We start from the raw sequence: 22,739 nt of genomic DNA, 5'->3' as shown, positions 1-22,739 counted from the left end.
AAAAAGTTAAGTAGGATCCTCCTCAGACTTTTGGCTCATTATTTACAACCTCCTCATCTCCTGAATACTTTGCACCTATATTTGTTAAACTACTGTGCGTTTAGAATTAAACGCATTAGCTGCAGGGATTTAATGCTGTAACAACAGCAAAGAGCTACATATCCATAGGTATATGGCCATACGGCTGCCAAACTCCTATACCGCAGAAGGAGCAGTACACAGTAAACTGAGATTATGCAACTGAGAAAAACAACACTTTCTATAATCTCAAATGAACACATATGAAAGGGACTAGAATTGTTTTTTCAACCTTTATAATCTAGAAAAGTCTCTGAGAATATGGTTTCTCCTGCACTTTCTCTTCATCTATGCAAAATGTGTTCTCCCGCCACTGCTAAACTGTATTGCAGAAATTCAGACTTTGCCTTCCTCAGAAGACAGAAACAGAGCTACATGTGCCACTTCAACATTATGAGAGACAAGGAACTGAAAGTGGAGCAAATAGAAAGAAAAAAAAAAAAGCAGTCTAAGCATTTGAAACTTACCCTCCCAGAACAGTTCATGAAATAAAACAGTATTATTGCTACAGGGAATGCTTTAAATTAAGGTGCGGCAGAGCTCAGAGTACACAGTCCACTGAAGCCAGGCAACATTTGTTATGTCTCTATATTCCATTACAAAGTGAAGCAGCAGTGTCATTCACAGATTCCTACAGAAACGAGTCACAGCCTTTACAGGTGACACCATTATCTCCTGCCTTCTGATGGCTTAGTCTGCAATCACTGCATTTTGATTAGAGATATGCATGAAATCAAATTAACACATTTGTGTTATTTGGATTAACTACTCAAGATAAGATGCATGATCCACAGTCATCTCATATTGTCGTGTCTTTATTGTTCTTTTTTATATAGTGCAGTGGATCTTTGACCAGAAGTTTCTGTCCTACACCTAACTGCTACTTACTTCCCTGACAAAGGGCAACACATGCTTTTGCTTAAGTTCATGTATTTCATGACAAAAGGCAATTAAAAAAGCATCATGAGAAAGGCCAGTATTGACTTTTAGGCATTAACTGATCAATAAACTCCAGTTTAGCTAAAGCATCTTTGCAAGAGTTATTGACAAATTTTGTATTATTTATTTTTAAATCAACAGTTTGGTGTTAACTAGTTATATGTAGTTCTTTTCCATATTTCCTTACGGTTAAGTACTGGAGTCATAGGAATTTCAGGTGGTCATTTGTAAAACAGGATTAAGCTGTGCAGCAAGATGTAAATTATCCTTCAGGTAAGGGAAGGATTAAATAACCATTTCTTTTAATATAAATTTACACATGCAATAGGCAGGAACACGGAGAGAAAGCCTTACTGCTGTGCAGACAGTCAGAATTCTCTACTAAAGGCAAGGTGAGCAACAGGGTGACAAGATTTATTCCAAATCCCCATAAACAGAAGAACATCTGCTACAAAGAAGATACAGTAAATATACCTACAATTTCAAACAGTGAAAGTGAATGTTCACGTGAAATGAGAAAGTGTTGTATACTCAAACACTACAATGGCATAATTAATTTCTTTAATTAAGGAAACAATAAAAATGACTAACAGATTAAACTATACTGAAATAGTGGATTATTTCAAAGTGTTTATGATACAAAAGCAGGAAATAAGCACATAAAATTTCACTGTAAAAACAGATAGAGCACAGAATTTGTTTACAATACCCAATGCTGTTGTTTTGTGTATTACCATTTTTATTTTAGACCGACTGTGATGTTGTTTTATTTAGAAAACTAAGACAAGAACTAGAGAATCAATTCTGTAATGGAATTGTTTTATGCAGGTTTTAGACTTTTATTTTTACTTTTTACAACAACCAATATCTACCATTTTGTGCTTAGAAAATTATTTCTTGGGCATAAAACAATGGGTATGGTGCTGCTGAAAGTCTGCACTGTATACTTAAAACCTGTTGTCCAACATTGCATTTTTGTATCGCCCCCTCATTCTTACTTGTCCTTTCCTCCTCACAGAGGGACTTTAAATGACACCTAGCTGCATTGTACTTTTGAAAAACAGGTCTTTATTAATCTCTTGGTGAATAAAACAGCCACGAAGTTTCCAAATCTATATTCACTGTACAGAGCCTAAACCCAAAGTTAATCAGTACTTGAGTGAACAACAGCAAATACCTTCATTCCTATAATCTTGATAACAGTGACTTAAAAATGTCTAAGGAAAAATACTCTACTTTTTACATTCTTTAGCATTGTAAGATTATCCCCCCCCCAAAGTGCGTTCGTTCTTCAAAAACTGACTATTAAAACAGGTACTCTAAAAAGTTCACTACATAAATAAATGCTTTGAATTTGAAGAATATATAACGATCAGGTCATAACAGATCTGTTAACTTCTCTGCCAAAACATAAAAACCCCTTTATTACTGATAATTTTATGGTGCTAACTTGGGATTTGTCTACATTAGTATTTTATTTCACATAAGGAGCATGCTTCTGAATTTCCTGATCTGCTCCACTTCACATTATGCTGTGGCCTTGGAACCTTGAAACTGGACTCCTTTTAGATGACACTAATCTGGAAGACACACTCCTACTGGTAATGGGTACTCAGTCCATTGGACCATGCTATAGCTAGTCCAAAGAAAAACCTTCAAAAATGTATACGGTGCAAACTTTACATCTTCAGCCTAACTTTAGTCCACAAATCCACTTCTGCCAGGCTGTGGGACGTGCCAACGCAGAGACACCTCCAGCTACCCAACATCCCAAGTGTCCTCTCTGGTCACCGCAGCTCCAGTGCTGCCAGGGAGCCTCCACCTCAACTTCAGGTATAAGCTTCAGAGTCTCCACAGTCATTTAGTGTGAGCAACACAAGCTCTCTTTCTGGATTCATTAAGCACTGCACACATTATTCACTAGTATTCCACCAATTGCGAATGCTGTTGCAGCACACAAAATTTACAAAATTCCATATAAACCATTATGAGATGCTGGCATATCGCAAATTTGACATAGATGCTGCCAGCCAGATGATGCTGGAGTATTCAAACACAGCCCTCAGCACCACTGGGATACATCAAGTAAACACCTGGAAGACACTGCAGTCTACAACGTGAGCTCTCGCATTCATGCTCTATAGGTGTGGCTTCTCAGTCACTTTCCACTCTTCCTTCTGTAGGAAGGGACAGCTCTTCCTTCTTGACAATCAAACATACAAAGCAACCAGCAGTTCTGTACTTGGCTGTGTTTAATGCAGCACAAACCTTTTCTCTGGGTGTACCAGCAAGAGAGACTCTCACAAGAGAAAAAACAGGAAACACTTTTGAAAGATCTTTGCACACCAAATTAGCAAGATAACCTGAGGTTCCTTTATCCTAGGTTGCAAAAGAGAAGCTAGAGTAGTAACTACAGCAACTCTGATTTAATGCTGCAGGTGAAAAAAAACATTTAGTCACACCTGTAAATCCTACAAGACAATTTTTTTTTTGAGTCTATTCTCATTAAAATACAAAATTTTAAATTAGTAACTAAACTAACTTGACTTAAGAGAAGAATTTTTGTGTGAAAGTTCCAGGCCCCCCCCCCAAAAACAGTTAAAGCTTCTCAGTTGTAGTTCAAAAAGGTGGGGACAGAAAAGACCCTGACTTTTTTTTTTTTATTCTCACTCAAAAAATTCCACAAACTATTTATAGACAGCTCTAATATACTTGGCAGCAAGCAGTGGAAACTGGAAATCTAGCAGAGACACTGGCTCAGCTTCAACAAGATTCCTGATTTTAAGCACATAAGCAGTTCTATTCATGTCAAACACTATACTTCTGCCCAGCCAGGTATAAAGGAAGTTACTTGACTGGCCATTGCCTGCAAGTTGTACACATTCTCAGGTGGTCATCTAGTGCAGCATTTTGGATTAAACAGAGTAGAAGAAAAAAAACAGATTACTAAAACCAATTAAACAGTTCAAACAGCAAATACAGTCTTCTAAATTACAGCTAGACCTCAAGTTACTTAAAAAAAATGATAAGGAAACAGAGGAAAAGGGAGTAGACCAGAAACTGAGGCGGGGGTGGGGGGGGGCAGGCAAGAGCAAGAGAGAGTATACTGCCTACCCATCCTTAAATTAACTATCTCCTTTATAAGGCTTAGGTGCCTATTCTTAACTGATTAGAACCTATCATGAACACAAACCTAACAACTTTGCTCTCCTATTTGAAAACATTCCACTGCCGTATTACTTACAAACCTAGAAAAAAGCCAAAGTTTCTAGCCATTTTAAACAGCTATGTTTAAAATAATAAAACTCAATTATTTTAACAAAGGACTGTTCAGAGCCTTTGTACATGTTCAACTGCAGTAACTACTCTTTTCTTCTGAAATTCCATTTCAGATAACTGAAAGTATTTCACATTTGAGAAGTGCCAGACTAGGGGAAAATTTCAATGTGTGGGCTGCACGGTGCTTATACAGTAGGGGGAAGAGCATTTCAGATTTGATTCATACTCTTCACATGCTTCATACTTTTATCTACTACAGTTTCTTTAAATCACTGTTGCAGTAAAAAAACCTGGGTTTGTTTTTGCTCTATGCAGGTTTAGATTGATTTCCCATCTTAATTCCCTTATACCTACAGGAACAAATGGCAGTAGGCAACAGTCTACATACAGCTGGTATTATTGTATTTAAAAAAAACAAAACCCAAACATCTCCAGTCAACCAGAAGATTTCAGGCCTCTGTTGAAGTTAGATGGAAAAAGCAGGGCTTCAGGTCATATATTCTTAAGATACAATACTGCTGGTTATCCTGTTTCCTTCAAATGATTTTATTCTATTCTGTCTTGGAAAAGTGCTAACAGAGAAACAAAATCATTATTCATAAACTAATAACTGCAGCCATCATGAATCTCTTATAGGCTTGCAGAAATGAAAATATTATCTGCTATTACCCCATGAATCCCTACCAGGAACCCTCAAAACATCCAAGCTTCTAGTTCCAGATGACAGCATGACTCAGATTTACAACTGATTTTTTTTTCCAAAAAAGACTTAAGTAGTGTAGGAGTACTTGATATTGGGGGGTGGGAGAGAATCACGAGGATTTTTTAGAAGGAAAACACTGCTCCACTGCTGCATCTTTATTATGAAGCCTACATCTCATGTGACCAACAACTCAAAACAGAGAAGAAAAAGAAAAACACTAGTCTTGTTATAAAGGGGGGGGGGGAATAATCATCACTTAAGATACATCCAGAGAACAATGGTTTCAAAATCCAGAAAGATTGTTGGATTCATAAAATAAAGTTACAAAAACTATTTATTTTAAGTCTTTATTCAACAGAAGGGCTAAGATGTTACAATTAAGGCAGTAATCAAGGAGGAAGTTTTATACTTCTGACCAGAGCAAAAGCAGGGGATTGAAAAATTTAACCGTAACTTCCAGGTTTGCTAGATTCTTTCTGGAACATTGGCCTGAGCAAACCAGGGAATACTGGAGTCAAGAGTATATACCTGCTGAGCTTCAACTCTGCCTTCATGAAGGTAACAACAATAAATTAGAATTAACTGCAAAAGATTCCAGCTGCATTCACTGTAATGACATAACTGAATTGGATGCAAGCAGTTTACTGGAAAAGGTGGTGAAGCAGCAGTATATTTACATGCACATTTTGCACATACATCAAATCTAAAAATCATAAAAGCACAGCATGTTTATTGCATCTAGGAAAAATATCCTCATTTGAAAGATAAAACTGTTTTCTTCCCTTCTTGCTACTTATTACTAGGGATAAAATTTTGATTTTGATGACCATTTATATTCTTCAATGTGTTTTGGTTTCTTTCTGATAGAATTAAAAAGCACTGCAGAGTTCCCAAGAAAGCTTGTTTTCTTTAATTTACAAAAAAAGTTCACAGAAACCACAGACTTTGCAAATACTTGTGCAGACTTGTTTATGCAAAGTCTGGCAACCAGACTTTTTAGACCCTAACACCTATTCAGACTGAAACTGAACTTATACAAAATGTCATGCAGTCTGCCCAGCTATCTTCCAGTGATACAGGACAGAGTCTCTGTCCCTTATTACTGCTTCACTGAACTAATTAAAGTGTAGAAGTAACCTTGCAGTGTTAAGTCAGCATGCAATCATTCATATGGACTGCAACAACACAGTAAAAAGCACAGTCAAAGGAGGGAAGAGCTCCTAAGGTAATGCACTTCTTGACTGTGCCTTCAACATCTGTAAAACAATGCTTTTTGTTAATCTTATGCAAACACCCACATGCAAAATTAATTTCATTATTTATTATGAATAATTTGATCTGCTCTAGTTATAGCAGACAGAAGTGGAGATGTCACTGAGTTGAGGGAACCACAATATGTAGATGCTTCCATTTTCACTACTAAAAAGACCTTCAATTCACATAGCTCTTTCTGTACTGTTATTTGTCAGCTTCAAAATTTCAATCACTACAATAGCAAAGGCTATTAATTAGTTACACTAATTTTCTAGACTTGCCTAAACTATGCTGTTTATTAAATATCCTCAGGACTTAGGAAGAACAGGAGATGAACTTGCTATAACTTGCCAGTCATAACATACTGCATTCCTCAAAATGCACTGTGAATTGCTTCTATTCAAAAAAGACAGACATTAATAGAAAACAGATTGCCTGCAAGATATGAAATTGATTTTACTCAGATTAGTAACTTCTTTAATTAATAATCAGATCTTAAAATAGCCAAGGAATACTCCTGGTACAAACGTGTGCACACATACTCGCATGAGTACACTCAACACCCGTGTAAGAATTCTGTGCGTGGCAGCCTTGCTACTTTTACATTCTTTTGTTCAAACAAATTAGTTTCATCAAAGCAAAAAAAAGATAAGGGAAATATCCAGTAAAATTTATAATCCAGTAGAACTTATTTTCTCTCCAATGTTTTATGCAAGATGTGTACACTTTGAGAATCTCTGCTACAGCTACTGCATTGATTCAAGTCATGGATTCTAAAATAGAAAACTTCAGGAAGCCCCACAGATACTTTAAAAAGTCTAGAAGTAGTCTACGTGTATTTATACAATTCAAAAAAATAGACAAACAGGTGTAAATATTAATCCTGTGATTCTTGTCCTGCAAGAATGACGCTGGTGCTGTACCTCACGTTAGTATGAGTACACTTTTAAAAGAGTTCAACACCTTTTAGTTCAAACACTATGCAGTGTCTTAAAAATAAATTTGCAAAAAGTTTAGTCTTATTTGGCTCATGATATCTGTAAAACACAGTAACATACTACTGCATTTTTTCATAACAGCACAAATAACCTTTTATCATGATTATAGGTTTATTTTGTCAGGTACTGTACAAACAAGAAAAAACTCCTGCTCCACAGAGCTCTCATTGCTTTGTGAAAACTGTGTATGTTACATTTTTATCAGGTAAAGGAAAGCACAACTAAAAAAGCACAATACATAAAACAATTGGAAATCCCAGCCTACCAGGTGCCAAAACATAATCAAATAGCAGTGCTTTATAGGAACCACAGCAGAGTCAAGAAGGTTTGAAGAAAGCAAGTATGACGGCTTTGTGCTTCCCATGGACAGATCTACCCACGTGGTGGGAAGCACAAAGGAAAGAATGGCTAAACTTGAGTAATGTTAGTAAATGATAAAGCTATCAGTACTAAAGAACCACTGCAGACAACAGGATAGTAAAACCAAAGTGAAACATTACTTTGACTTATAACTATCCCGTGCTAACAGCTCCTCATGGTGCCTCACCTTCCCTCTCTCCCCCAAATCACTGAGAACAAAGTTCAAAATTCAGAACACCAAAGGTAAAGGCTTGTCCCTTTCCCAAAGTGGAAACTTTGGGAAGCATTTGGGAAAGTCTGAATCACATTAATTGTGCTGGAGGTAGCTAGAGAGACAGGAACACTTATGTGAGAACAGTTGTAAAACAGGAACTGCAGTATAAAGACAGTTAACACTGCCACCTTTATATGCAATGAAAAGAAGCACGCATCTAACAGCCAGAATACTTTTCACATTGCATAGTACTGCAGCGTCCTGGAGCTTCTTGCCATGAAGATTCCCAGTAGTTAAAAAAGATAAACACAACCTTCTACTATCAGGAATTAGAAACAAGAGTGTTGGATAATACTATGACTCCACAACTGCAAAATGAAGCAAAGAAATCCTTTCTGTAGAGTTGAACAAGCATTTGACTTGACAGCCAGTTTAGGCAGCTGCAATTCAGCAGAGTACAGTGTGCTTTCAAGGCAGCCATAGCGTAGGTAACATTAGTCAAAAAGAGCAGAACAAAGTTTGTTTCAAAACACTTAAGTATATCATTTCCCTGCTGTCAAACGACATCCCTGAGACACACAAATTACCACTGGAAAACTTTAACATGTTGAAGTAGACACACAGCTAATTTACTATATGGATTCTGGTTTTGGGTTTTTGCAAGGCGAGATGTTTTTTACAGAAATTAAAAGATCACAATGACTTGTAGATGCCATAGTGTACAATAAAGACTGTTTGTATGACCCCAAATGCACTTTCTGTGCCTACTCTCAATAGAGCCAGTAAGAAAAAGTCTCATATGGTACAGGACACAAAATCCCAAGTTTTATTACATTACAGTAGCTCTAAGCATGCAATAAGGTGCTGCAACCTTCAGCTTTACCTCACTCTTTTGTGACACGCAATTTGAACTACATCCTGCTTTCCTTCTCAAAGATGTACAGATGTTCCCACCCTCACCTTCTGTCAACCACATACATGCAACCCCAGTGCCCCAAAACCATCAGAGCACTTTGGAAGAAATTGCAAATGTCTATAAAATTCATGATACATGCTTTATTTGGTTATCTCAGGGTCAAATAAACCCCAGTTTGGTGTCTCATCGCACCCTGAACCTTCATGTTTTAGATGTAAGTCCACAGCAATTCAAAAGAGCAAACAGATTTCCAAGAAGTTAGATAGTTGAAATACGCATATTTACAGAGAGGTGTGAATTGGCCCATTCGCTTCCACCTAATGTTACTATCTTAATGAAAAAGCCCTATGGAGATGAATGACAAAGAAATAAGCTGCCTCCTTTTACCGAAACACAGCCATACCTAGGACTGTACCATCCCTCTCAGCTTCCACACCACCGGCATGAGGCTGCCAATGTCCAATACCCCTGTTCTCAGGCTTACCCACATGCCAGTCCTACCGCCAGAACTAGGAAAGGGGGTTCACACATGCACATGCTCCCCAGCCCCTCCAGGTCCTGGGATGTTCACCAAGAAAACACACAGAGCCTCACACTGCAGTATACTGAAAAATCTTACCAAACCCCCAGCCCCCCCCAGGGAGGGAAAAGCAGGTAGCCATGAGCGTGTACACGCATGCACGTGCATGCACTGTCTCTCGGACGGAGTTCCTATGACAAAAGCACAAACAGGAAGAGAGGCTTAAACATAATAAGAGGAATGATCACCTTGGAGAAAAGAATGTGATCTAACAGGTATTTCCAAAATCCTTATCACCATTTACCCTGACATTCATATTTATAATTACCTTCCAGTATGTTTCTCTACACCCAGTACACCTTATCTCCATTTTTGCCTTGTCACAAGCTCTTCCAGCTCTTCTCTTCTATTCCTTCCTTGACCAAAAAAACAATTCTCACTATACATGTTTACATGAGTCATTAACTTCCTTCCTGAGAACAGTTTTAACAACTTACTTTTTTCCTGCACTCCATCTTCCTAAAAAAATCTTACTAATATATGGGATACTAAACCAAAAAGTGTTTTGACTCTTCCTCTGAGGAAATCCCTGCCAAGAATCATTCAGATATACACCAGATGACTGAAGGTCAAGTTGCATAACTACTGCACACCCCTTTGTCCATCCAGCTCACAAACCGATACTCCAAAGGCCACTTCAGTTTAGTTTGCACATATTCACTGTTATCTGGTGATGTGAATATCAACTTGAGCCTAGTTTCCCATGGATCACATGGCATAAGAACAGTTGTGCACATCTGTACCTTCCCCACAACTTCCAAAGACTTTGGACTATTTCTACCACATTAGCAGAAGAGTAAGTCCCAAAAATCCAGTTAATAAGATTTAAAAAAAAAAAAAAAATTATACATTTCTACTTGTGTTTCATTGTAAAATTTGTTACAAAATGTACGAGATTCCACACAGAATACAATAATCCATGATAAAAAAATGTTTTACCTGTCTACTTCCAATAAAAGATAGCTGGTCTGAAGGAGCTCTAAGTGGCAGCAGCAGACAGATCATCACTAAACCTTTTAAAGCAGTCTGCATCCATTCACTTAAGAAACAATAGCTGAATTATACAATGGACTGTGTTTCTTATGAACAGAAGAGGATTAGCATTTTGGGGATGACAGAAATTAGTTGGTAATCACATTTGTAAAAACAGACAAGGATAGGAGTTAAGAGTTTTAAATGAAGGAGAACAGACACACTGCTCTCAAAGTAGCCTCCTTCCAGTTCCACAACAAAAACTCAGCAACTGCATCTTTGCTAAAAGGGTGCTGTTTGCATTCAAATACTTTAGGACCACTCTTCATCCTTTATCTTCCCTCTGAGGGACAGACTAGTCTGCCTACACCAAGAATTGAGACGAGACGTCTCTGAAGAGCAGTTCAGATCAGTAAAGTCACATTCCTGTTGCCTCTCATCCCTTTAGTAAGCCTGCCTTTTCCCACACTGATTTTGCCTTAAGTTAAGCCAAACCAAGACTCCCCACTTCACACTCACACACAAAATCAGCGTAGGACCAGAAATGTGGACTAACAAACTCTAGTCATGCACAACCATGGAGCAGCTATTTATTTTCTGTGCTTCAGCTTGTACCCTGCAAACAACAATACTTCACAGGAATACTGCCAGTGTGAGGGGTTATTAGTCTGTCTTAATACTTAAACCTCAGATAATAAAAAGCTTTTAAGCAACTACACAAAGAATATTTTAAAAGAAAAATATTCATTGAAGGTTTGTTCCCAAGTGTGTCACATCAGTAAAGCACAGTAAATTTAAATACGAGTTAGGTTTATAGTATTCTTTTGGTATAAGCCTAGCTTCAAGAAGAAAGCTCCGTACCAGCAAGTCACCGCTTGATACACAAGTGTTCTGTTACAAAGAGATGCCACAAATGAGGTAACAGCCAACAAGGGAAAGAAACTCAAACAGCAGCAATTTGTTGGGACACTCAGATTCAACCTGTGTATGAATGAAACAAAATGATTTTTTTTAAGAAAGGGATGAAGAATGCTTTGGAAAAATAGCTATGTGAAAAAGATACTAGTTTTTATGTTAATACCATTTACCAAACTTGACAGGCAGTTGTATTCTTTTGGATGTAGCTTCTTTTCAATTTGCATGAAAAGCATTGTTACACTTGTGCATTGATGAAAGCAGATTACAACCCTTACAATTCCTTACTGGCAGCTCTGCCTAATGAATAATAATAAGCCACAGTTTAAGGGCATTGGTTTCGCTGTGTGTTGGCTATTCAAAAAAGGAAGAGGGTATCACTACAAGACGTACAGTTCTGGGAAAGAATTATAAAGGAAGTCTGGAATATTTCATGGTATCTGAGTTTTCCATTCCTCATCTTTTATTGATATTATATACATATACTATTTTCTAAAATTAGGAAGTACTTTCAAGTTGCCGTAGATTGCAAAACTGAAGAGCAAGGCTTATTTGTGATAAAGTAGATACAGTGAAGACAGAATACTTGCAAATTCTTACACTGTTTATACTTCACCACTAATTGTTATCCACTTGACTATTTACTTGATTTTCCTTTCTGGTTTGTCTGCAGAAGTACTCAGAGGCTCAGCATTGACATTACAAGACAACTTTTACATGGATTCAGTCATTACCAGTGTTGGGGCACCAAGACAACATGATTTCTCAAGAGAGCTGTAAAATACTTCACTCGAAGTATTTTAGCTGGTTCAGTTCCCAGAAGGTAACTGTTAGGCTTGCTGTGGCTAAAAGTTATGGTACAGATGGCATTCCTGTTGGTCTTTGTCCTCTCAAAGCAAAACAAATTGTAAAGGTTTCTTATGTGGACCACCTACAACGTAAATGTCCTACAATAATCCTTGGGTGGGTGAAACTTTCAAATGCAGCTTTTTATAAAGATAATTTTGAATTAATAAACACACCACTGAAAGTTCCTAAGGTCTAAGGTTAACTTCACTGCTTATAATTATCAAACTGCAGGTAACAGTTTTACTACATTTTGAAAAGCAGGTCAGTTTGATTTGACTTTGATCTTATTGATGCCAGCAGTAAAATTTAAATTGATCACAACAAAGCACAGCAAAATCAAGGCTGAGCATGGATTAAAATTCCACATCCTCCCGCTTCCAAATATGTACATACATATTCAAAGCAACCACAGGACTTAGTAGTACTTACACAAAATCATATGCTGTGCACATTGGAAAACCAAAGATTTACCTTGATTTTGTCAACTTCTGCTGACACAGAATTATGGATGAAGTCAATGACTAACTTCACTAAGGGAGGGCTAAGGCAACGGTCAACAAAACTAACAGGAGACAACCTTAAGCACAGAGAGTTAGTCTTGGCTTAGGAAACAAAGTTGTAGATTAAAGACAGAAATTCTTAGCCTGCCCTACACAAATACACAAATCCTATCTCTTGAGAAGTTTAACTGAAGAATACAATACTTGGCAATATTCTTTTAAAAAAATAATCGTGACCATGCTACAACAGGGGATGCTTCGCTCTATACTGCTACAGAAAGGTTCTAAGGCTCAAAGAGCTATGGGTTTTCTTTTTAAGGAATGCAGCTTGAAAAGGAAAATGGGTAAATCAGGCTTCAATGCACTAATTCAGCTGTAAAATAAAAGGTAAAAAATTACATATAGAGGCAGACATTCTACTCTATTAAAAGCCAACCTGCTAACAAAATTCAGCACTTGCTCCTACACCCTTTTTAAAGGGAGGCACTGAATTTTAAAATAGCAAAAATGTGACATAGCATGGTGACAAGTACAAGATCAATGTCAGACATAATGCCTACATGTTCGCATTTCTATTTATCTGCTTTTATATAATGAAGTATATCGCTCATTTAAGTACGCGTCCTTCCTGTTTAATAGCAGATTTCCACATATAGGGAGAAAAGTAGACGCAGAACAATAAAATCCCATAAACTGCAAAACACAAACTCTGATTACATGTCTAAATAAATTAAAATATATTCAGACACTTCAAAAATACATCAAAGTACACAGTATTTCAGTACAGGCATGAAGGAGTTGCTTCGCAAGAATCTGATGTCATGATTCTTACATTCATAGCAATAATTTATAAACTATGTTCAACAACTCACAAGTTTAAAAGCTAGTTCAGACCTCCTTCCCATCACAGTAACTTGTCTCCCTTGAAAAAACCTGTTTGATGTGATCATCTTACTCGAATAACACACACGCCTGAGAAACTGCGCATGCTTATTTCAAATTAGGTGCTTTGAGCACTTCCTTGGCTCCCAAACGTGCAGTATAGTCAGCAAGCAGGATCTCATATTAAAAATTTAAATTCAGTGTTATTTTGGTCATTAATAATTTCGGAAAGCTATTGCATTTTATGCTGAATTCCTTCATGTCCAACATTCTAAATGGCTATATCCAGAGTTCAAATCCACCTCCTTTGTAAAGCCACAAACTAGGGACAGTTCCAGAAAACTGGTGGAAGATTCAAACGTAGACTTACTCACTTGATTCCCACATACGTCTCCCTGACCTCCATGCTTTTAATTAACATTTTAAGAGAGATGTACAGCTGAGTATACTCATTCCAAAAAGTCACTATCAAGCACAACTAGAACTTTCTGTTAGTTAGGAGTGCAGAGGAGGGTCTCTCAACTCCCCAGCCATGACCTTAACTTTTCACTCTGGACAGATCTGACTTGCAAGGGAGTCATCCCTGGGAGATGCCATTCATTGCATAGGACAGTTAGCAGCACTGCTACTGCTCCTAATCTGCACACTTAGAACACATGATCTCTTATTCCAGGAAAACTCCTCATGGACCCTCCCAAAGCAACGTGCGGTGCCTCCCAAAGGCACCACACACAAGCTGCGTGGTTCCAAATGATAATGGGAAAAGTGGACTGTGTTCCTAAGGCAAGAGGATAAAGCTACAGTCCTTCTCCCAAGCCTTATTCATCTACAGCGTAAAGGCAAAAGGGCTGTACAGGCACTACTGTCCCAGATTTCCACAATGGATGAAGAAAACCAGAAAGCTAGTATTGTGGACTTAGCAAGAGACTAGTAACATTATCACTCAGCTTTGGTATATTGAATTGCTATTTACATGAGAACTGTGATACCACTGAAGTTTTGTTACAGTGTGCACAGATGACAGACACAACAGATAACTTGAAATTGGGGACTGGAATGAGACAAGCTAGACAACACCTAGGCAACAAGCACTGGAAACAGCGTTAGCTGGATCAGCAGCAACAGGGAGGTCAGTAGTAACTAGACTCTAGAAACATACAGCTCCCAGGTACATCCAGCAGTAAAGTGGCTAAAGAGCACACAACTGCCAAATGCCAGTATCAGCCAGAAAGTGGAACACACACCAGGGTGACAAAAAAGGATGTTTCAAAACGTTGATGAAAGCCATACACTGAGTTACAAAATGCTCAAAAATCTGTTTGTTCATCCACTTACTTTCTAAAGCACACATAAAATGCAAGAATCTAGTGTTTCTGTAACATCCCCATGCCTGAGAATACTTGGAAGGCCTGAGAGTGAGACTTCATGCAATTCCCAAGTTCCTCCTGCACTCAAACACCTTTTCTTGCCTGCTGGTAACTTGTAAGAGTGATCTCTTAGACCGATTAGATGCTCACTAAGCCACCATAACATCCCTTAAAATAAAAAGGCTGGTTCCCTTCCTCTCTTCCACTTGCACAGCCTTAAACAATAGCTGCTCTCCCAGACAGCTTGGCTTCCTCTTCCACCCTGAGGAATGGTTCTGCCTCTTTTAGCCATGAACATGCCTTCTCAAGATGTCCCAATCTTTCCCTCCCTTGCCATGCCAGCAATCGAGTCTTCATGAATATCTCTAGCCACAGACACCAGCTGAACTCTACCCATGGAACTGACTGCTCTTTCAGTACCTTTAGATAGGAAACATGAACAATGGAAGGTGCTCTGACGAGGGAAGCCATTTCTACTAATTACACAACTACCCAATTCTATCCCAGTCAGTACTTCAGCTGTATGTTGCTGTGATCAAGAGACATGTGACTGATTATTTTATCATTAATCTTCCTGACTCACCAACAGGCATCTCTTTCAGAATATTTAAACTAACGTTTACATCGTGGAAAGGAGCAATGTTCTGCCTCCATACTTTTAAAAAAATTATCAACTGTGGAAAAAAAATGAAATATGTACTCTCCCAAGTCCAGTTACAAACATTTCCATACAGTTTAGACGTGCATTTTGAGTTAAATCCCTGTGCACTTCTTTAGAAGAGAGCAAATGGAAAAATGTAATTGCTTAGTCGTATGAAGAGCAGACTGGAGTAAATACAACAGTATTATGAATAAAACTGCACGTTAATTAGGACTCTAGAATCATTCCCTCTTTGGAAATTACTCTGTTGAGCCGTAAGTGCAGGAAAAAAAAGGGGAGAGTTAAAGCCTCCACTTAAAACTATGCAATGAGAGGAAAACATGTATATGGATTTGTTTACTGCATGTGACCTATTCATTATCTGTCTCAGTCCCAGTTACTACAATATGCCTAACTGAAGCTTTTACTTTCTTTTACTTGAGATACTCAAAATACAATTTCATAGAAAGAAAACACCCTAACAGGGTGCACTAATTCACTGTATTCTAATACCCTTTATAAAGTGTAGGAAAAAAAGGCACTAACCAAAGTCTTATGAAAACTCATATACAGCTAAAATCTAGAAGCCAGAGCACATGAATGTGAGCACATGCCTTCCCTCTTCAAGACTCATCAACAAGATTTCCATTTTCTGTTCTGACCTGCTCACCTTCAGTTACTAAAAAGTTCTTTCTAAAGGAGCAAGTGGTTCCTTCAATGAGTAAGATCACTAAATTTTTAAGAGACATCATTGACTAGAACAAACTTATTACTGGTAACACTGTATATATTAGAGGAAAAACAAAATCCTATTTTTTTTCATGGAAGAACTACTCTCACAATGTGTACTTTCAGAGGGACCTATCTATATCTCCCAGTAAGTTCATGCAAAGCTGGAGTAATAAAACCAAGTTACAGGAGCCTCTAGCAGAGTCATTTTTTCCCAACTTTTAAACACAAGCAACTTCATGATAGACTTCCACCACATGCCTAAGTGTGCACACACTGCTTGTTAGAGGATCACTCTACTGTTTTCTGGCTGCAACTGACTTAAAAAGTCTGCTCTGATTACCCAGAGTCAGTCCCGGGGGGCTTCCACTTAGTGGAGGAAACAGAGGTTAAGGGAAGGGTAGTCATGAATTACAGACACACAATCAGATGGGTGAAAACATGCAGTTCACATCCTAATACACAGTTAAGTGTACTTTCTACTTGCAGAGAAACACAACTGGTTCTCTTTCATTGCTTTGCGGAAATCTTATAGTTCACCAAGAGTGAGCAAGTTCAGCTTTCTTGCACATCAAAAAATTCCACAACCGACTAAAGGTATCTGGGAAAGTACTGACAAATGCTGCACCACTAGATGCTTAAATGAAAAGAGAGACCATCTTACAACAACTCAAGCTACTAAACCAAATGTTTTCATGTGACTTTGCCCCCCTCCACCCCCACTTTCTGACATTTTTGGGGGGCTCTTATTCTTACTTGCTAACTTACTTTTGATCCAGTAACAATTAAGCTGGGGGGGGGGGAGGATTCTAAACTCTTTTTTCCTGACTAGTTCCAGAAAGTTGTTCCTCACAAAACAGATGAGAAAGTTATACAGGAATTCCCTCATAACCTAAAACTCAGAGTGTCAAATAGAAGAGCAGGAAAAAAATCTAGCAGATAACTACTAAACATGCTTGCCTTGCTAAAAAGACATCATCAACATGTTAACAATGTAGCAAAAATTATGGTGTATATAAATTTAAAGCATCTGTTCAGAGAAATAAGTCAGAACCACAATTTAGAACAGTGCTTTTGAAAGTATTTGCACTGATCTGTCAATTACGCTAAATTTAGTAGTTTAAACTTAGATCCTCACAAGAATCAATACTATATATTTCAATGCAACTGTAAACCTTCATGTAATAAAGGATTAGTAAAGTAACAAGGGCAGCAAAAAATCAAGTGTAGAAAACAACAAAAAATGTAGTAACAACAACACAGTTCTTCAGAGTATGGTATCATATAGCCTGCTATAAACCACTTCGAGCATTTATTTCTACTGAGGGGATAAACACAGGAACTCGGATCTACAACCAACTTCCATAGTATCAAATGGATTGGTACTCAGAGCTTCTTATAACCATGTAAACTAAGTAGGCTGAACCTTGCCGACCAACTGACACCTCGGTAATAACCAGTACTGCAAAATGTTACAGCTAGTAATTCTGAAATGCATACAAGCCAAAAAATCCCAGGTTGTTAACAAATCACACTCTTTCAATTAATGCCTAGCTAGATACCTCAGCTGTTCCAGTATCTAACATCATTAACTATCTGGGACAATATCAGTGGAACACTAAAACTAGAAAATGCAGACACTTCGAGGAAAGCAAAACTACACTATTTACACAGTACAAACAATACTCATGAATTTTTTAAAAACTGTAAGGAAATTAGTGATTTATACTTAGCAAGTATGAAAATAATGTCTACAGCTTGGGAAATGGAGGCATATGGTAAAAGATAAATGATGTGTGTGGGGATGTACCTAACATAACAAAGACACTAAGTTTACAAATTTGAGATCTGTTAACAAACCACAAGATTGATCATAATTGCAAGTTTTAGCCAGGACAAGTATAAAAGAATATATTTAGGGCTTAGTTGAAAACAATACCCATACAGTTTACATCTATTTGATACTAAAATAGGAGTGACTAAAGCAAAGAAGTCAAACAGATTCACCTGTAGGGCCCTTTCAACACTAACCCAGCAGAGCTCTTCCTCTCCTAGCAATGACAGAAACAGATGAAAAAGCCATGCTAATTACATGCTTTGCTCTGATGACAGGAATGGAGTCAGATTGCTTTTGTCCCTACTCTGGTTACAAGTACCTCTGTGCTCTTCCTCTGGCTGACAGCGTTCTCATTTACCACATAATAACTATCACACCAACTACCTTAGATTAAATTTTCAAACTTTTTTTGCTACGAGGTTGTCTGGGGTGTGGGTTTTTTCTTCTCCCCTCAAACGAACACTATAAATATTGTTCACGTGACCTCACAGATATTTTGACCACAGACCTAACTGTTGCTCTGAACAGCCAGCTGAATATGTATGTACTTGCGCAACTTGACGTATCATCAGCTTATTAGACAATCTAAATTTCTATGCCACTAGAATTAGGACATTTTCACTTCAAGGACTACAAAACCTTTCTAATAAACTAAATGCAGCGGTTTTGCCAATAATACAATTTACAGCTTAGCAAAATATATCTGTTCAGTGTATCACAAAAGTATCACTAAAGAGTGACATTCAGGAGTTTAAGGTACAATAATTTATTAAGCCAAGCCATTCCTTTAGGACAGTCCGTTCTGGCTTTATAGTTCAACTTCTTTAGAAAATTAAATAAACTGTCTGGCAGAGTTTATTCGCTTACATGATTCAGGCTATTCTTTCAAACAAGGTGAACGAACCTCAAGAATTATTTATTCTTCCTCATACCATCATTAGCAAACTGACATGTAAGTAAAATTTGGGTCCTGACCAGGGAACTTTTATGACAATTTACCTGCCTTATCTTAAAACCAAGTGAACAATGAATTATATACATAGTCTCATTGTAATCTCAAGCAACATTTGCACCACAGAAACCTGGAATGGTTCTAACCCAAAACTAAGTGTTTCAAAGCTTAGGAAACTGTAATATGTCTGTCTTCAATGGGACAGAATAATGTCAATAGCACTGCAGTCTCAATAGTAACGTACAACACTGTTTCAACTACAATTTTGGGGAATAATCATTTTCTGAGCTCTGCTAATGTTTCTCAGCCATTAGTACTTGAAGAAGTAGTCACTAAAGCCAAACCCATTCTGGAAATAATGACAATGAAGACTGATCTCTATCTGCTCCCACTTCTACCTCTTAACTGTTTTAGTCTCGCTGTCCTACTACTGTAAATATTTTTCTTTGATACTCCTTACATCTGGTGAAGCCAGAAGCAGAGAAATTTACGTACTGTACTACTGCATTGACTACTACCAACCGTACAGAACATTATAAAAGTTTCCTGTAGTCTTACATTCAGTGGGACAGAAATTCAAATTAATATATCAGGGTGACAAGTATAGTTAAGACTACAAAAAAATCAACTCCCCAGAAATCTGAAGAAGCCAAGTACCCGTGCTTCCAGACTCCATTCCAAAGGAAGGCATGTCCTAGCTTTTGCACTGTGCCACCTCAGAGACTTTTCATAACTCAACCTCTGCTCTAGAACACCAGTCCCTCACAAAATGGTCCTGAAAATGCTGCATCACAGTACCGGTAAGATATAAGCCATCATCCTGCCAAGGGTTAAATAAAAATCAAACAAAATGGTAACATTAGGAATTCAGTTCTCTAATCCAAGCTCCTTTTTTAACAAGAAAACAAGTAAGATCACCATCCCTGGAGGTATTTAAAAGACACGTAGAGGTGGCACTTAGGGACATGGTTTAGTAGTGGACTTGGCAGTGCTAGGTTTACAGTTGGACTTGATCTTAAGGGCCTTTTCCAACCTAAATGATTCTATTCTATGGTTCTATGATTCTAAGATTCCTTTGATTGCCAGCTGATCAACCATTAAACTTTGGTTTGAAAAACATTGCCCTCAAGAACAGGACCAATTTCCCAAATGACATTTTTTCCCTAAAAAAACTATTTTGTGACACATATGGTTCTGTTTTGAATTCAGATAGCTTTTATGGCCTTTGAGATATGCAGAAATGCCTTCATATTTGTCCCAGTAAAAGCCATGCCAGGATTATATAGACACATACAATCAATTATTTCTTGGATATAAAACTCTCAAGCCAACAGGAAGGACAGACATACTAAAAAACAAATATCATTGCCCAACACCCTACCAAGCTATAATTCTCGCTAGTCGGTGCTATTCCAATATTTCACTCATCAGTATTCCTCCTTCTCAAATTTTTATAATTATAGTCATCATCAGAAGGAAGGTCTGAAAAATTCACTAACTACAGGGAAACAGAGAAACATTCTCTGGAGAGCTCAATGCCCACATATCAACCTTAGCGAATTTAGCATTTTAATTAGTGGAAAATTCTAGATATTTCAGCTGTGCAACCGAATAACGGAAGGCAACCAAAGTGATGCACCACTGCTTTTCCAAATGTGCATTTACCTTGAGTACTGCCTGCTGTATTCAAAGCCTTAACATGCAGTAACAATGCTATCTACAAAGCTCCACTCAGGATCAATACCACAGTTCAGAGCTCTGCTGTCAGCAGTACCTTGACCAAATTCATGCCAATATTAAATTAGTTTAGTTTGGAAGAGCCAAAAGCAGTTGCACGGGAAGGTAAAACGCTTTATTAGGGAATAGTTCCCACTCCCACTTCCTTCTCCCAAAAGGAACAAACAGGAGAAACCAAAACGACAGCTTGAGATAGGGCTCCACTACACAGCAAATGCTTGCTTTTGTTTAGGATGCTCTAGCGGGGGGAGGAGAAAGTTCCTCTCCTTTGAGCAGTGAAACTGGTCAAACCTTCAGACATCTGTAACAAAAACTGTTAGGAGAAACGAATCCCTCATGAGGATGAGGCAGCACACTGATCAAATCGGAAGCAGCTTCTTTCCAGCAGCGGCAATAACAGATGGCGATGTGTTTCTCAGCAAGGCAAAAGAAACTTATGGAGCCTTCATTCTTGGCTGAACTTATGAAAGCTTTGATTAAAGGTCTATGAAAAATGTTAGCAAGAATTTTATTTGGTTGTTTTTTTCTTTAACTAAAGATTGCGCTTGTAGTTTAAATTTTTGTAGTGGAAATGCTGACAATACTGCCTAAATTACAGCATTGCAATCTGAATCTGTCTACTCAAGTCAGGCTGATGAGGGCTATCACAACAATTATAATTTTTACTTTTTACTTCAATTCTGTCATGAGTATAATAAACAAATACAGAGTTTGTTAAAAACCTTCACAGAGAAGTTAAATTTATGAAGTACATTAAGCATACAAACATAAGGACAACTTGATATATCCAGACTTGAGATTTTCCCTACCAGTTCCTGCTCTACCATAAGCCAACTCCTTTCCAGCTGTACTTTCATTTTAAGACATATCAAATTTTTAACAGCCTATACAGATATTAAAACTATTTTCCTTGACTTTGTGTGCATTTAAAAGACCGGTCAGTACCTCACTTAGTTCATGCGAGTAGGCCCTCTCAAAAATTAACTTATATGAGTGTAACTGTTCAGTTACAGGTACTGGCATAACTGTAGTTCTGTTTGAAGAAGCCTACCTTCCTTCTACTCATGTAAATATGAAATGTTCTTACAAATTTTCGTGGTGCATCTGCACTTAAGAGTTTGCACTAATCTCTGCAGCACAGGCATGGGCTGGACAAAGCCTTTGCACAGACAACCCCAAAATGTTTCATATGCTCAATCACGTGTCTAAAGCAAAGGCACCTACTTAAGAAACTGCTAAATCAGGGCCCTGTTGCTGTCCTCCTGAGAGCAAGGCACATGCCCAGCTCCGTGCCAAAGGCTGCTTCCCACGTCAGGGGCCCACGGACACAACCTACGCTCGAGTTCGTAAAACAAACACAACTCCGTGAGAAAACATGCGACAACTCTCGTCGTCAAGTACTTGCATTTTGATCTATCCCGTATCACCGGGCCACCTGCGCGCTGTACAAACCAGCCCCCCAACACATTTACACAAGTATTTTTCACTAGCGGTTCTGTTTAAAGACGAGTTTATGACCGCAGATGAAATGCCGTTCGGGAACGAACTGGAAGCAGGCTGAGCAGAAGCAAAGGTCCCTGGAAGGGCTTCCAGGCCTGCGCTGATGTGTCACGAACTCAGCACCCGGCGCCAGCCGCCCCTCGGCCCCCTGAGGGGCACGTCCTGCCCCCGGACACCAGGCCGCCTCCGGCCCGGCCCGGCCGGACGTGGAACATCTCCCAAGCATCCCCATTATCCACAGACAGCGATTATTCGTGACTCAGAGGATTTGGGGTTGGTTTGTTTACGCGGCCCCACGCCAACTCCGGAGTTCCCGGCAACACACATCTGCGAGAGAGAAAGCCGAGGGCAGCTGGGCCAAACCCCAGCCTCCGTTTTAAGGACTTCCCTGAGGAGATTTCCGCCCACCCCCACGGACACAAAAAAACAAACCCGGAGCGAGTCCTGGAGCAGCCGGGCTCGGAGGGGAGAAGGGGGCTGCGGGCGGGGAAGTTCGGGGACACCAGCAGGGCCGCCGCGGGGAAGGCGGCGGCGGCGG

The 22,739-nt window shown here is 38.6% G+C and overlaps 1 protein-coding gene across 1 annotated transcript in view; it reads right to left on the bottom strand.

Annotated features, from left to right (window-relative positions):
- The window catches only part of LRP12 (low density lipoprotein receptor-related protein 12), a 53,207-nt gene that overhangs the window by 29,741 nt on the left and 727 nt on the right, over nt 1-22,739 (bottom strand). Inside the window, exons 2-3 of the mRNA XM_010577130.1 lie at nt 12,529-12,659; nt 202-226 (exon numbers count right to left, since the gene is read on the bottom strand). Of these exons, the coding sequence (XP_010575432.1) occupies nt 202-226; nt 12,529-12,659 (156 nt within the window). The remainder of the gene's footprint in view (nt 1-201; nt 227-12,528; nt 12,660-22,739) is intronic.

This window comes from Haliaeetus leucocephalus, unplaced genomic scaffold (genome assembly GCF_000737465.1).
Source record: "Haliaeetus leucocephalus isolate CR32 unplaced genomic scaffold, Haliaeetus_leucocephalus-4.0 Scaffold555, whole genome shotgun sequence".
NCBI classification, from domain to species: domain Eukaryota; kingdom Metazoa; phylum Chordata; class Aves; order Accipitriformes; family Accipitridae; genus Haliaeetus; species Haliaeetus leucocephalus.
Note: the sequence above shows the minus strand (reverse complement) of the source record. Positions and strands in the feature narration are given on the sequence as shown.